The sequence below is a fragment of the Danio rerio genome, chromosome 4, assembly GCF_049306965.1.
Source record: "Danio rerio strain Tuebingen ecotype United States chromosome 4, GRCz12tu, whole genome shotgun sequence".
In the NCBI taxonomy this organism is placed as follows: domain Eukaryota; kingdom Metazoa; phylum Chordata; class Actinopteri; order Cypriniformes; family Danionidae; genus Danio; species Danio rerio.
The window spans coordinates 61601322-61618205 of NC_133179.1; the positions used below are offsets into that span (position 1 = coordinate 61601322).

The following is a 16884-nucleotide window of genomic DNA, read 5'->3' on the forward strand; positions in this document are numbered from 1 at the left end:
CCTCACCAGAGATTAACTCTTTTTTTTTTTTTTTTCATTTTTATTGTTAAGACATAAAACTGTAAGGTTGTTGAACATTTGAAGTTCTAAAGCAGCTTTTTTCTTTAAAAAGACTTAATAGTGTAATTAGAAACTGATTTGGAAATGACCTTATTTTAAGATAGTCAGTCGTGAACTGAGGTGTGCCGGTCAAAGGCTTGAAACTCCAGGGCTGAAAAGGAGTCCCACTCCAGCCCTGATTATATCCAATGAATGTAAACAAGCTGCTGTTGTGCTTTAGTAATATAATATGTATAATATACCCTATCATTCCGTAATAATTATATAAATAATCATTTTAAATGATGCTTATGAGTATATTTTTGTTTATTAAACTAGAAACTAAAAAATTTACAATGAAAATATGACAACATAAACTAAGTGTTTTATTGCTTATCACGAGCTGTAGTAAACTTATTTATCTCCTTTTCCCAGAAGGTGAAAATCAGGCATAAATCGGGTTAAAATCAATGTAGTCTGAGCTGTAATCTTCATTTGACTGGATTTGATTGACTGAGGCAGCGACTCTGAACAAAGAACTATAGTGATGTCCAGTTGAACATTCTGATTTGCCGGTGGTCAAGGACATTATAGCCTAATTAAATTAATAAGGCTATTGTGAATGCTGTATGATATGTTAAACTGGTTGACCTTCTTTCAGCATTAAATACAATGTTTTATTTTGGTAGTGTCGTGTGTTCTGTTTTGCTTATGTATGCGTTTGGAATGTCTCATCACTGGTTCTCATTACTGATCTGTATGTGCCACCTACTGGAATGATTAAGCATTTTTATTCTGCAAAGTCTCTATAGACTTAAAAAAATTAAAACCTAATTTATTAAAACTGACGTGATTCTCCTCAGCTCTTCTCTTCGGTGATCCGGCTGTAAGTTGGATTAAAATCCTGAGGGGCATCAAACATGTTTGAAATGATCCCAGAGGCTCGATTTGTGTTAAAAATATTCCGAAAAGTATTAATGTTATATTTATATTCTACATATTATATTACTAAAGCACAACAGCAGCTTGTTTACATTTATTGGATATAATCAGGGCCGGAGTGGGACTCCTTTTCAGCCCTGGAGTTTCAAGCCTTTGACCGGCCCACCTCAGTTTATGACTGACTATATTAAAATAAAGTCATTTCCAAGTCAGTTTCTAATTACACTATCAAGTCTTTTTGAAGAAAACAGCTGCTTTGGAACTTCAAATGTTCAACAACCTTACAGTTTTATATGTCTTAACAATAAAAATGAAAAAAAAAAAAAAGCTTAAGCCAGGTGAGGATCAAACCCGGGTCGGGGACTTGATTATGCAACATACTGACCGCTAGACCACAGTGGTACTGCTATGTTCAAGTCGCCGGAATGATAATTCATCATTCTGCAGGCTACACTCCGCTCATGAGGCTGAGAGAAAATAAATAAGAGCGGAGCTGCGGCAAAATAATGGATAAAAGGAGTGAGGCTATGGACAAATAATTATGTAACCCTTTTTCCTTTTACCTCTAGACTCCAGATAAAAAGAACCTGATAAAAGGGCCTGAGTTCACAAGATTACTTTTATATATCCACTGATTGTCGGACTAACCTGAACACGTTTAACTTAGATTAATATTAGTTATGTACTGCACTTACTAATCACACAAATACCAACAAGAGACAAAATAAGGACCCAAAACCACAAGGATTAACTATAAAAGTGTATTCAAGGTATTTTACATAAATAAAAACAATATCAATCAATAATGTAGAAAAATTTAATAAAAATGTATTATTTACATCCAATAGGTTTCAATTCTATGCTCAGATGCAGCACAGAAAGACAAAAATCACTTAAGGAATACAAAAATACTCAGAATATGACAATAAACCAATGCGTTTCTCCTATTATTAAACTAAACACAGTAATTGTATATGCCTGTTCCCTTATGCTTTTATAATTTAAAATCTCTTCCTAAAGCTATCTCTTTATGTATTCAATAGTAAATTTGCTACTCTAAAACAAAAACCCGAAATAAACAATAGATTATAACTCCCGTAAAGCTGACTTTAACAATATAAATGAACTACTGTTATGACAGAGAATTTGAAAGAAAAACCTTTTAACAAGTCACTTTAGGGATATGTGGATCCACACACACACTCTCATATACACACACACACACACACACACACACACCAATCCCACCCCGTTGCAGGCCTGATGTGCAGCTTGAGTTCGGTGTGGCCCAGAAACAAACAAATGGCCCCTTCGCTCAACCGAGCAAATAAAATAAAGGTACCTTACTTATAAGATGACAAAACGAGGCTCACGCATGTGTAACCTGACACCATCCAACGCCAAACTTGCTGTCCAACGATGCTCGCAGACTGGTGTAGCCCACAACACTCACAGCTGTTAGGTGTGCTTCCTTTCACCGTGATGCTTCCAGCAAGTTCGTTCTTCACGTCACAGTTTTCAGTTCGTAAGGGTTTCGAACTAATTTTGGTGATTAAAGTCCTGTAAAGAACTTTCCATATACAAAGGACAAACTTAAACTGTTTCTCACTCACTGCACAAATCAGATCTTCTTTCCGTTTCTTTTTAGCAACGTGTGCGCTGCTAAACTCACTAAATCTAAAATTAAAGGGAATATAACAGACTTTATGGTCTAAAATCTACAAACTTCCCGATCTCTCACGCACTGCGTGTGACTTTTTTTCCTCTTTCTCCCGATCTTTTTTTCTCCCGCCCCTCTTTACTCCTGATTGGAGGAGCAAAAACACACTCTCTAATTCACCCAATCAGATAACAGCATCTCCCCACATAGCATTTGTTATGCTAGACCTGTGTCATCTCAACCAAGCTTGCTGAATACTCTTTCACGTATTTCTTAAAGGAACATACACATCATTTTGTAATGGTATCTGCATACACATAAATGGTGTTAATACCACAGGGTTACAATTAAATAAATGAAAAAAGTGCAACTCCGACTGCTGTTTTTTCCGTTCGCTATGCTGGAGAGAAACAGTCTGCGCAAATGAAGCGCAGAGTTGGTGTCATTGACTACAGCTCTCATCTGATTGGCTGAAAGGTACGAGTTACCCTGACTCTGGCAGGAAAGTCTCAATAATACACACACACGTATCGAGGGGGAGTCGTACGTAAAAGAGGATTAGCACATTCTCATTCAGGATGAACTCGCAAGTTTTAAACATTCAAACTTTTTGTACACTCTTATACAATTGCAAATCGTGTTTTGCATTTGTGAAACGTATTTTATGAAAATGTATTTTTATTCTGTGCACGTGAAATTTTTTTGTGAATATAAATAAATATTTTACGCACGTGAATTTCATTTTATGCACGTGAATTTGGCTACGCATGTGTACATCGTGTCTTTTGCGTGAATTATTATTGAGTCTAATCTGTCTCCATAAGGCTGAGGCTTTTGTGGGTCCGAAGCCCAACCAGATATTCAGCCAGCCTGTTCACATGCTGGAAGCCCGGAATATTTTGGTAGTCAACAGCCAAATGAAAGCACAAAAAAAAAAAAAAAAAAATAGCACATTAAATTGTTTAATCCATAATTGTTTCTGTTATCATGTTGAAGCTGCACTACGGAAATAAACCTGATGCGTGTTTGACTTTACACTTTATTTTAAAATTATTCTAGATCATTGTAAAGACAGAAATTAGTGGGACTTACAGTATCTTTATCACCATCATCATTGTCGTCATCATCATTGTCTTCGTCATCATCTTCCGTAGCCTCTTCTGGCTCTAAGGGCACAGGTGAAATTGGTTCTTCAGGCTGCGCAGGTGAGTCAGGGACCAGTGCAGGGCATGTGGAGACTGGCAAAGAAGCGACACTGCTGGTGACTGCAGTGGAGGAACCCGATCTCAATGTGGAGGAGGATGGTGACAGAGCAGCCTCCGGATCAACAATAGTGTGATCCTCACTGATGTCACAGAAGCCCTCATCTTCTTCTCGCTCATCCACATTGAGATCCTCAATGAGCTCAGCAGTCTGGGTTCATGTTCTGCAGTGCCTGACCAGTCTGCTGGAACAGATACTGCACTCCAATGAGCTCACCTGAAAAAAATAAATGAAACATAAATAAACAAATTTTAAGAGCCATGTTTGATTGGGTGTTGAAGTAGCAAGTAGTTTTAAAAGCTCAACGCCAAGGAAGAAACAAACAAAAACATACATTTGAATCAGAGATCCAAAACATAATAAATATTTTAAAACATTTTGCTTCCTCCTCTATCCTCCTCCTCCACCCGCATCCTCCACACTTACTACTGATGACTTTGCTACATTCTTCTGCACCAAAACTGCAAAAATCAGTGCTCAATTTGCTGCACCTACAACAAACACGCAAGATACAACACCAACACCACACACACTCACCTCTTTTTCTCAGCTCTCTGAGTCTGAGGTGTCCAAACTTGTGCTATCTAGCCATGCAACCACCTGTCCACTCGATCCCATTCCCTCTCATCTCTTGCAAGCCATCTCTCCTGCAGTCATACCAACACTGACTCACATAATTAACACATCTCTTGACTCTGGTTTATTCCCCACTACATTTAAGCAGGCTAGGGTAACCCCACTGCTAAAGAAACCCAACCTGGACCATACGCTACTTGAAAACTACAGACCAGTATCCCTGCTTCCATTCATGGCCAAGATTCTGGAGAAAGTAGTGTTCAATCAAGTCCTGGACTTTCTTACTCAAAACAATCTCATGGACAACAAGCAATCCGGCTTTAAGAAAGGCCACTCAACTGAGACTGCCCTGCTCTCGGTCATGGAGGATCTCAGACTGGCTAAAGCAGACTCTAAATCATCAGTCCTCATTTTGCTGGACTTGTCAGCTGCTTTTGACACTGTCAACCACCAGATCCTGCTATCTACGCTTGAGTCACTGGGCGTTGCGGGCACTGTTATACAATGGTTCAGATCTTACCTCTCTGACAGGTCATTCAGGGTGTCTTGGAGGGGAGAGGTGTCCAACCTACAGCATCTAAACACTGGGGTACCTCAAGGCTCTGTTCTTGGGCCACTTCTCTTCTCCATCTACACATCATCTCTAGGACCAGTCATCCAGAGACATGGATTCTCCTACCACTGCTATGCTGATGACACCCAGCTATACCTCTCTTTTCATCGTGATGATCCCTCCGTTCCAGCTCGTATCTCAGCCTGCCTGTTGGATATTTCACACTGGATGAAAGATCATCATCTTCAGCTGAACCTCGCAAAAACGGAAATGCTTGTAGTTTCTGCCAACCCGACTCTACACCATAACTTTTCAATCCAGATGGATGGGGCAACTATTACTGCATCCAAAATGGTGAAAAGCCTTGGAGTAACGATTGATGACCAACTAAACTTCTCTGACCACATTTCTAGAACTGCTCGATCGTGCAGATTTGCACTCTATAACATCAGAAAGATCCGACCCTTCTTATCTGAACATGCAGCTCAACTCCTTGTTCAAGCTCTTGTTCTCTCCAAACTGGATTACTGCAACTCTCTACTAGCTGGGCTTCCAGCTAACTCTATCAAGCCTCTTCAACTGCTCCAGAATGCAGCAGCACGGGTTGTCTTCAATGAACCTAAACGAGCACATGTCACTCCGCTGCTAGTCCGTTTGTACTGGCTGCCAGTTGCTGCTCGCATCAAATTCAAAACTCTGATGTTTGCCTACAAAGTGACTTCTGGCCTAGCACCTTCTTATCTGCACTCACTTCTGCAGATCTATGTGCCCTCCAGAAACTTGCGTTCTGTGAATGAACTTCGCCTCGTGGTTCCATCCCAAAGAGGGAAAAAATCACTTTCGCGAACGCTCACGCTCAATCTGCCCAGTTGGTGGAATGAACTCCCTAACTGCATCAGAACAGCAGAGTCACTCGCTATTTTCAAGAAACGACTAAAAACTCAACTATTTAGTCTCCACTTCACTTCCTAATCTGCAATTGCCTCTTTGAATATCACACTAATTGTACAAAAAAAAAAAAAAAAAAACTACTAACACTTCCCTTCTTAGACTTTACAGACCTGAAACTTGCCTTTAGTACTTATTCATTGTTGCTCTTAGTTGTGTAAATTGCTTCCTTGTCCTCATTTGTAAGTCGCTTTGGATAAAAGCGTCTGCTAAATGACTAAATGTAAATATTCTGGACAAAACATCTAATGAAATGCAATGGAAATACAACGAAGACAGAGAAATGTACAAATAAATTTCCCTCAAAGCTTGTAGCATTATGTTTGATAATGACGTAATAATAATGTAATAATAATTTTGTATCTTGCTTTACTTCAGTAAGTAGTCATGAAACAATACATTTGTTCTTACAAATATTTAAAGACAAGCAAAGATTTCACAGCACAAAGCTCATGAACATTGACCTACTGTATTAAACTGGATACAGTAGATGGAGAGAACACAGAAATTGCAGGTTTATTAACAATAGCAAAATCTCTTACCAGTGTAACGTGCAGGCGGACAAAAGTTGGGCACCACTTTTCTCCCAAACAGCTTTTCAAAGTTGCAGTTTACACAGTAAACAAGTTCTCCTGTGTAGCTGCGTAAAGCTGATGGTTCAGATGCCAAGGAAGCAGCCTCCCGGTCCTGGATCCACCTGTTTAGTCCCTCCAGCAAATAAATCTGAAAGTTCAGACTATTTGCGCTGTACCCTGTAAATATTAAAAACAATGTTTAGGACTTAATTAAAAAACAAAAACACACAAAGACATTTAATGCGTTTTTACACAATGTTTGTGCAGAATCATACCTAGGATGAAACGGTTGAGGTGTAAATGGAAAGACTCGAGAGACGTGGAGCCCCTGGCACATCTGTAGGTCCGTAGCAGAACATCTCCCTTGGTTATGCTCCCCGTTTCAGTGTAGAGCACGACACCAGGGGGGTCCTGAATGAATTTTATATGCTTTTTTTGGACACTCCAGATGTGCTCCATCCTTTCCTTGTCTAAAAGAGGAACGCCCAGCGAGTCATTGCCCTTGTTGCTCATGAACTCAGTAAGAAGCTGTTTAAGTAAAAGGATGGTAGTCTCCTCCCCACGGGTCCTCCTCCGGCAATGGAGAGCCAGCTCCTCCCTGGTGAGATGTTTGTTGACATCAGCATCTGTCAACGCAGGCCAACCTTGGGACATCAACAGGGCTCGCTTTGCTTGGCGTAGCAAAGAAACATCAGCCGCATCCTATTCAAAAATGCATGCAGAGATCCGTGACATGAAGATGGGATACAGTTGATGAGCATCAGTTGTACATCCCACGGAAATCCTGCGCATAGAGTGCCAGATGTCCAATTTCACAGTCAACTCCGGCCATCCTCTGAACCTGGCTTTGAGTTTGGTCTCACCCACATCAGTGCAGCACCCACAGTCCACATACAAAACAGCAGGTAGATCCACCCCAGCCTCCTGGTATCTTCTGACCAGCCCATCCACCATCCTGTCCAGTCCTGCTCCTTCCTGGGCAGTGAGCACACTTATCAGCACCTGACCAAACTCATTGCCAACAGAGGTGAGCCAGAGTCCTGTTCCTTTTGCTGTCCCGGCCAGCTTTTTTGTGATCTAGATTAGACAAGAGAAGAACCATGGTGTATCGTCAGATCAAGCAGACTACACAAAGGGTTTTTACCAATGCTGGAATATAATAAAGAAATTATAAATTGATGAATATCCACTAACCTTTTTAGTTGAATCCATCTTCAAGATGGACCCATGGGTCGATGTTATCCTGGCATGGATTTCATTCAACCTTGTCAAGATGTCCTGGCTGTAGACAGTGAGGAGCCACTTGCAGCTTGGCACAACTGTAGGTGCTGGGGGCTCCTGGAAGGTGATCGGCAACACCCCAGGTCCACTGAGGAAATCCACACACTGAGTGGTGTAGCGGGCTAGACGCTGGAGCCACTCTTCACTGTGGTTTTCCTTCAGTTGTTTGATGACCCTTGTGGGGCTGTTGCCTAGTCCACGCTCACGCAGTAGGCGAATGACTCTTATATCACAGGCGTACCTTAGGAACAGAAGAATATTGATATAAACATATATATATATATATATATATATATATATATATATATATATATATATATATATATATATAATTTGTAAAGTATTTTCATATATCTGTGATGATAGGTTAACAACTGCACGAGGAATAAAGGTGTTCAATTACTCACTTCTGTGTGAGAATGACCCGAAACTCTGAGCGATGGCCAAGATCCAGCTGCTGCAAGACAGTCTGACTCCAGGACACATGCGAGGCTTTGCACTTGGTACAGATGAGGGTTTCTGTAACCATGTTGTACATCCTGTCGATGTCCAGAACCTGCCGTGCCCTTTTGTGCAGACCTCCACCTGTCAGCTGATGCTGTCCACATGCAGGATTAGGGCAAAGGACTTTGACCCTCCACAGCTTGTATGGCATCCACAGCAAAAGTGAATGACAGAAAAATCTGTCTGGAGCTGGAGCCTGATTGTATGTAAGTGCAGGCTGTGGAGGGTAATACCAGAGCTGGAGGTTGTCTCGAAGCTCTGGCTTTCCTTTGGACCCCATTTTAAAAAGCCTGCTGGCAATCCACTTGTGGTCCTCTGGTGGCAAGGTTTCAGCCCAAAGGCGCGGAAGTGGAACAGCTGATGGAGCTTGCAACAATGACCCAGAAGGTGCAGTCTGTGAAGGAAAATAGATCAAACCTTTAGTCTGGTAATGTAAATGCACCTTACATATTTGAGTGAGTACCCTCACGTGATATCATGATTATAATCTAAATACCTTTGATTTTAAGTGATTGTTTTTAAATACCTTATTATGTTTTTCAATTCCAAAAATCATTAATAGAATTTCACCAATAAACATTTTCTTTAAAGAAGCAAAAGTATTTTCCAATACAGTTATTTCTCTTTTTCCTTTCTACTTCTCTTCCATCCATTTTCTTTTCTTTTACTACTGTGAACATAAAATATCAACAACAACAGGCATAATTTTTGTGATTCTTTGCTTTATTTTTTCCTCTCTTTATTTTGTTAACATTTATACATATATCAAGCTTAGTTAATTAACATCAAGTCAATTTAATTGGCTGGTCTTAAAACCACTTTGTGTGAATTCAGCTGGGGCAGCAAATATGCAAACCAAATTACCTTTTTTGGACAGAAAATATGAAATGACTTACTGAGACAATGCCGGACGGCTCTGTGGAACTGGTCACTGCCGTAGTGGATGTGAGGACGGGGGCAGAAACTTGAAGGTCCTGTGTCTGTACAAACAAGCAGTATAACAAAGTGCATTTTGTAAATATATATCTATAAGTAACATTAACTAATCCGAATTTTTTGCAACCATTAATTTATTTGAACATCAATGTATAAAATACATTGGAAATGAATGATTGCTGCTAAACTGTAAAATTTTGTCACAGCGCTTTTATGCAGAACAAAAAGTTTAAAGAATGGTGCTTATTTTTAATATATATGTTTTTATGCACTAAAAGAATACTACAGAGATGTTTTATTGAGATTTAATGTGACTGTACTTAATAAAAATACGAATTTACGTAAAACAAATGCTTATACCAAATTCTCTCAGAAAGCTATGTGGATTATGACAATACTTACAGCCGTGCTTGGTGTAGAAGCACTACACACTGCTGAACTGGGCTGGACATCAGCCTGTGATGGTCTTCTAGCCACACTAAGATTTGGCTTTGCTGCAGCAATGTGGGATCCGGAAAATCTTGGTTTGGTGAACTCAAAAAGGGCAAGACAAAAAGCATTTCATTAAAAACACTGTGTTCACAATGGCAATATGTACACTACTGTTCAAAGGTTTGCGATCTGCTCAATGTATTTTGTTTGTTTTAAGTATGTTTATCAAGGCTACATTTATTTGATCAAATATTTAGTAAAAACTGGAATAATGTGAAATAATATAGGCAAATTAAATAAATAAAGAATAATTTATTCAAATAATTCAAATCAAATAAAATCTACTTAATTTATGAGCAAATCAAACACAATAGAATTCTTGCAATATATGAGTAATATTAAGCTTTTATATTTTAACAATAATAAGTTTTTGAACATAAGTGTACATCACATTACATTTCAAGCAATTAGAAACTATCTTTCTATATGTCTGTTGTACAATCAGTTTGATTTCTCTACAGTGTTTCGAGTTCAAGCTGTTTTTTACTACCAATCTCTGCTACTTTTACAGGTAGAAATAAGATATAAGTTAGAATAGATTTAATTAGACAACTGGTTCATTGCAAATAAATGTGACACGTTACCGTACGTTCACACCGAAAGCGGCGAGAGTGTCCAAGGTCGCTCTGGCCGCCCTGGCGACAACGCTCTCTGCCTTCAGCTCCGGCGGCGAGAGCGTCAAAACTCGCTACATTGATCTCATATTTAAAGGAGCCGTTGCAGCATATCAGTTACATTCCTGCATAAAACATGTTTCTAGCGTGAAAAATGTTGCGCACTTCTTATCAAATTCATACAACAATGGAAGATTAAGTTGCATGTGGTGTGACTTTGCTCTGTTTATCCAATATGTGTCCATATGTCTGAAATATCCTGAAGCAGCAGTACTGTTTTGTACTGTCACATCGCGTGAGATTCCCGCTTTTTTAAGATAAATTTATATAACATTAATGAAAATCAGTAACTTGCCAGTAACTTATTTAATGTATGTTCCTGTGGGAAAAAAGTTTAAATAATTGGAAATCCGGCGACCGCAATAATCAAACCCTTGGGAACAACTGGTCGGAACCAAAGTTCACAGGTCTGTGTTCTCTAAACTGCTATCAAGCGGTTGACGTCTTCATTCTGATTGCTTGCCGCCAAACCGCGTCATAGCTCATTACCATAAAGTTGACTTCATTTCAACTCTCCTCGACGCTCACGCCGGCGAAGACGCGCCGCGCTGCTCCTCGCCGCTTATCGCCGCATATCGCCGCAGGCTCTCATTGAAAATGAATGACTTCCGGCTACTTTGACGCTCTCGCCGCTTTCGGTGTGAACGTACGGTTAGGCTTTGATTAAAATTATAGTTTTCTGGATCAAGGAGCAATATGCAAACAAATATTTTTTTTTACTACCAAAGGAATAAAGTATTGCATTATGTTATATACAGTATTATTGTACTATTATTACATCATGCATTTCAACAAAAACATACATTGTATATTACAACATCACACTATGTGTTATATACAGTTGAAGTCTGATTTATTAGCCCGCTTTTTAATTTTTTTCCACCAATTTCTGTTTAATGGAGAGAAGATTTGTTCAGCATATTTTTTAAATATCAAAGTTTTAATAACTCATTTCTAAGAACTGATTTATTTTATCTTTGCCCTGATGACAGTGAATAATATTTAACTAGATATTCTTCAAGACACTTTTATACCACTTAAAGTGACATTTGAAGGTTTAACTAGGTAAATTAGGTTAACTAGGCAGGTTAGGGTAATTAGGCAAGTTATTGTATAACGATGGTTTGTTTTGTAGACTATGCCAAAAAAAAAAAAAGCTTAAAGAGGCTCATAATATTGACCTTGAAAAATGTATTCGAAATAAAACAAATAAGACTTTCTCCCAGTAGAAAAAATATTAGCATACCTGTGGTAGCAAAAAAAAAAAATATATATATATATATATATATATATATGTTTTTTTTAAATAAGTACTTTTTCAAGATAATACCTCAGACTCGTTGTTTAGAAAAAGTACAAATTTTAGCTTACACTTAAAATCGAAACAAAGTCTTTACTATTAGTGTTTATTATGTATCATTATCTGAAGACAAGAGGTTAAAATGTAGCTTTAAAAACTGTGACCCTGACCATGACCTGACCATGTAATTTAATCCAGATCACAGAAACTCAAACCGACCAATCAGCAAGTGTCTGCTACCCGCCACTGTGCAAGAGGTGTGAAAAGAAGCAGGTCTCTAGCAACACCTCAACTTTTTTATTGCTTTTTGTTCTTTTCTCTCCTATGTTTGAACTTTGAACTGAACTTTGAACACCTTGAACACTTGAAACACTGAAATTGTCATTTCTTTTGATTTTTTAAAAAAATGTACCATTGACAATTGCGATGAAATCTTTGATGCCACTGATGGAGTAGACGGGGGCTGGGGCTGGGCCTCAAGTTGTCTCGTCTCCATCACCTCCTGAGCAGGTACAGTAGAGGCAGGTTGTTTGCACCGTTTGTGCTGGAGCAGCAGAAGCAGTACTATGCTGAAAATAATCACAAAAATACAAATATTCATAAAAAAGGAAAGGCATTGTAGTAAATAAAAATAAACACATATTGACTCAAAAATGTACCTTTTGAGTGTGAAAACCACATGTGCATTTCAGCACACCTCCAAGCAAAGTCCTCTGCCCACGAGATTGCAATGGGCATTTCTCAATCTGAAAAAAATCATGAAAAATATAACAAATAATTTTACACAATACAAAAAACTTTTATAACTAAATAAGAATTTTTACTCAATGACTCCCTTAATAAAACACACAATAGCTCTGTAAATTAATTTACCACTGTTTCTAGAATGTGTTTAATATTTGTCTAATATGTAATCGTACAGTTTGTATCTCCAAAAACGAAAAGAAGAATAAAAGGAACTGGACAGGAACATTTCAGGCCTTAAAACCACATGCTGTATACTGTACACTCATAATCCCTTCCCCCACCTTTTCAGATCTCTCTCATAAACGGTCAAACTTACTAAATTATTCGACGTAAATCTCAAAATACATGCAATTTAAAACACTTTAATATTTAAAAACAAGTATGACATGTTTTACATAGATACTGTACTGAATGTACTGAAGCCTAACAAGTTAACGTTACTCTGTTAAGCAAATTTCAGCAAACGTTATATCATGTAAACGAAATACACACCCTTTGATAAATCTCATGCCACTTTTTTGTCGAGGAGCTGGCCTGTTTCCCTCATTTGATGGCCAAACTCCTGTGCTGGCAAACTTTTTCAAACGTGAAATCCAGTCAGCGTCTGACATGGCTTTATGAGATTTTCCAGACATTTTCTCCTATAAATTAAACGGTTTTGAATTAAAGTATCCAAATTTGAAATACAACACACTAAAACATTAATTCGTGCAATTGTGTAGTTTTTCCTACCTTTTTTAAGAAATCACTAAAAAATCCTTTACTGTAAGCAAAACGATGCTGTGCTCTGTCGAATGATGCTGTTCGTTGAATATCACTGATGGTCAATGAACTTTTTTGACCTCTGACCCGCCTCCAGAGGACCGCGTCATTCCTTCGTGTACCTTCGGCTCAGTTCGGAAAATTGATTGACATCTGACTAACCTGTTTGACTGCACACCTAGCGGTGATTCTTGGAACGGTTCCTCCCCCCCGGCTTCAACATTGTCTCGACTCTGATTGGTCAAATGTTGAAAATGTTGAGAATTCCGGTCCGCTATTGGCTACAATGTTGGAGCGAATCGCTCCGATTGGCTCTCATCTTCAACATTTGTGAAATATTGTCGGACTATCCTTCGGCAGCTGGCGTTCAGGTCGCAGTCTCCTCTGGAGGCGTGGGTTCGAATCCCACTTCTGACAAACCTAATCTTTGGCTACGCGTTCAGGCTCAAGTCTTTAACTCTCTGCCCCCATGTCCGAGTGATACAGTAACACTGACAAAGCACCGCATCAATCTCGTTGTGCCAAAGTTTATGCAGCGTAGCAGTGTCCCTGGCAACCTTAATAGGCTCTTTAGACTGTAGGTTTTAAGGCGTTTGCAATCAAGGTATTGTCCATGAAAGTTCGGAAAAGCATGTGAACAAAACAATGGACGAGGGCTTTAATGCAAGTGAACCAAAAGGGGATCAAAAGTACTGTCTTGGAATACCATGTAGTGGAATGTCCTGGGATGCCGTTGATTTTGAAGTCAATGGGATTCGCAGGACTTTTCGTCAAATCCTCGCACAACGTTAATTCATGACATTTGACAGATCCACGCCGAAAGTCAAGCAACACCGTGATAGGAATGGGAGCATCTTACCATCATTGCTTCAGACTCAGGAAATGTTCTTGGAACTTCACACCACCTGGCCTCCAGAGGAGCTGTAGCTTTTTTTGCCCCGGGGAAGCATGATCCACACGGAAGGGAATAAAAAATGCTGGCCAGTCATCTAAGCGCTTCCAAGTGCCAAAAGGTAGCACCTTGCCCCGTGTGAGGCTCGAACTCACGACCTTCAGATTATGAGACTGACGCGCTGCCTACTGCGCCAACGAGGCAGACTGTTGGACCTGGGCAAACTGGGAAACACCAGCTTCCATGTCACGGTGCTGCGGAGTGGCTCCCAGGAGACAGCTTAGGTGAGGCAAGCATGTCAGGATGGCTGAGCGGTCTAAGGCGCTGCGTTCAGGTTGCAGTCTCCTCTAGAGGCGTGGGTTCGAATCCCACTTCTGACAAACCTAATCTTTGGCTACGCGTTCAGGCTCAAGTCTTTAACTCTCTGGCACCATGTCAGAGTGATACAGTAACACTGACAAAGCACCGCATCAATCTCGTTGTGCCAAAATTTATGCAGCGTAGCAGTGTCCATGGCAGCCTTAATGGGCTCTTTAGACTGTAGGTTTTAAGGCTTTTGCAATAAAGGTATTTTCCACAAAAACTCGGAAAAGCATGTGAACAAAACAATGGACGAGGGCTTTAATGCAAGTGAACCAAAAGGGGATCAAAAGTACTGTCTTGGAATGCCATGTAGTGGAATGTCCTGGGATGCCGTTGATTTTTAAGGCAATGGGATTCGCAGGACTTTTCGTCAAATCCTCGCACAACGTTAATTCATGACATTTGACAGATCCACGCCGAATGTCAAGCGACACCGTGATAGAAATGGGAGCATCTTACCATCATTGCTTCAGACTCAGGAAATGTTCTTGGAACTTCACACCACCTGGCCTCCAGAGGAGCTGTAGCTTTTTTTGCCCCGGGGAAGCATGATCCACACGGAAGGGAATAAAAAATGCTGGCCAGTCATCTAAGCGCTTCCAAGTGCCAAAATGTAGCACCTTGCCCCGTGTGAGGCTCGAACTCACGATCTTCAGATTATGAGACTGACGCGCTGCCTACTGCGCCAACGAGGCAGACTGTTGGACCTGGGCAAACTGGGAAACACCAGCTTCCATGTCACGGTGCTGCGGAGTGGCTCCCAGGAGACAGCTTAGGTCAGGCAAGCATGTCAGGATGGCCGAGCGGTCTAAGGCACTGCGTTCAGGTCGCAGTCTCCTCTGGAGGCGTGAGTTCGAATCCCACTTCTGGCAAACATAATCTTTGGCTACGCGTTCAGGCTCAAGTCTTTAACTCTCTGGCACCATGTCCAAGTGATACAGTAACACTGACAAAGCACCGCATCAATCTTGTTGTGCCAAAGTTTATGCAGCGTAGCAGTGTCCCTGGCAACCTTAATAGGCTCTTTAGACTGTAGGTTTTAAGGCGTTTGCGATCAAGGTATTGTCCATGAAAGTTCGGAAAAGCATGTGAACAAAACAATGGACAAGGGCTTTAATGCAAGTGAACCAAAAGGGGATCAAAAGTACTGTCTTGGAATGCCATGTAGTGGAATGTCCTGGGATGCCGTTGATTTTTAAGGCAATGGGATTCGCAGGACTTTTTGTCAAATCCTCGCACAACGTTAATTCATGACATTTGACAGATCCACGCCGAACGTCAAGCGACAACGTGATAGGAATGGGAGCATCTTACCATCATTGCTTCAGACTCAGGAAATGTTCTTGGAACTTCACACCCCCAGGCCTCAAGAGGAGCTGTAGCTTTTTTTGCCCCGGGGAATCATGATCCACACGGAAGGGAATAAAAAATGCTGCCCAGTCATCTAAGCGCTTCCAAGTGCCAAAAGGTAGCACCTTGCCCTGTGTGAGGCTCAAACTCACGACCTTCAGATTATGAGACTGACACGCTGCCTTCTGCCCCAAAGAGGTAGACTGTTGGACCTTGGCAAACTGTGAAACACCAGCTTCCATGTCACGGTGCTATGGTGTGGCTCCTAGGAGACAGCTTGGGTCAGGCAAGCATGTCAGGATGGCCAAGCGCTCTAAGGTGCTGCCTTTAGGTTGCAGTCTCCCCTGGAAGTGTGGGTTTGAATTACACTTCTCACAAACTTAATCTTTGGCAATACGATCAGGCTCAAGTCTTTAACTCTCTGGCACCATGTGTGAGTGATACAGTAACACTGACAAAGCACCGCATCAATCTCGTTGCGCCAAAGTTCATGCAGGGTAGCAGTGTCCTTGGCAGCCTTAATGGGCTCTTTAGACTGTAGGTTTTAGGGCGTTTGCGATCAATGTATTGTCCACAAAAGCTCGGAAAAGCATGTGAACAAAACAATGGACGAGGGCTTTAATGCAAGTGCACTGAAAGGGGATCAAAAGAACTGTCTTGGAATACCATGTAGTGGAATGTCCTGGGGTGCTGTTGATTTTTAAGGCAATGGGATTCGCAAGACTTTTAGTCAAATCCTCGCACAACATTAATTCATGACATTTGACAGATCCACGCCAAACGTCAAGCGACAACGTGATAGGAATGGGAGCATCTTACCATCATTGCTTCAGACTCAGGAAATGTTCTTGGATTTTCACACCGCCAGGCCTCCAGAGGAGCTGTAGCTTTTTTGCCCCCGGGAAGCATGATCCACACAGAAGGGCATAAAAAATGCCGCCCAGTCATCTAAGCACTTCCATGTGCCATAAGTTACCACCCTGCCCCATGTGAGGCTTGAACTCACGAGCTTCAGATTATGAGACTG

General features: G+C 40.6%; 2 protein-coding genes, 1 long non-coding RNA gene and 4 other non-coding genes across 7 annotated transcripts in view; 2 read left to right on the forward strand and 5 right to left on the reverse strand.

The window, feature by feature from the left end:
• The window catches only part of LOC141381913 (uncharacterized), a 560761-nt gene that overhangs the window by 253598 nt on the left and 290279 nt on the right, over positions 1-16884 (reverse strand). The gene's annotated exons all lie outside the window — the stretch shown is intronic.
• The window catches only part of znf1032 (zinc finger protein 1032), a 104859-nt gene that overhangs the window by 36661 nt on the left and 51314 nt on the right, over positions 1-16884 (reverse strand). The gene's annotated exons all lie outside the window — the stretch shown is intronic.
• Positions 3670-9834, reverse strand: LOC103910680 (uncharacterized). The gene is made up of 7 exons (XM_009300643.5): positions 9680-9834; positions 9238-9321; positions 8245-8735; positions 7751-8078; positions 6832-7633; positions 6524-6733; positions 3670-4120 (listed from the first exon to the last, which is right to left on the reverse strand). The coding sequence occupies exons 3-5, from the start codon at positions 8619-8621 to the stop codon at positions 7259-7261; spliced, it is 1080 nt and encodes a 359-aa protein (XP_009298918.3). The 5' UTR covers positions 8622-8735; positions 9238-9321; positions 9680-9834; the 3' UTR covers positions 3670-4120; positions 6524-6733; positions 6832-7258.
• Positions 14275-14347, reverse strand: trnam-cau (transfer RNA methionine (anticodon CAU)). The gene has a single exon. It is a non-coding gene; the product is annotated as a tRNA-Met (tRNA).
• Positions 14442-14524, forward strand: trnal-cag (transfer RNA leucine (anticodon CAG)). The gene has a single exon. It is a non-coding gene; the product is annotated as a tRNA-Leu (tRNA).
• trnam-cau (transfer RNA methionine (anticodon CAU)) lies at positions 15130-15202 on the reverse strand. The gene has a single exon. It is a non-coding gene; the product is annotated as a tRNA-Met (tRNA).
• trnal-cag (transfer RNA leucine (anticodon CAG)) lies at positions 15297-15379 on the forward strand. Its single transcript has one exon. It is a non-coding gene; the product is annotated as a tRNA-Leu (tRNA).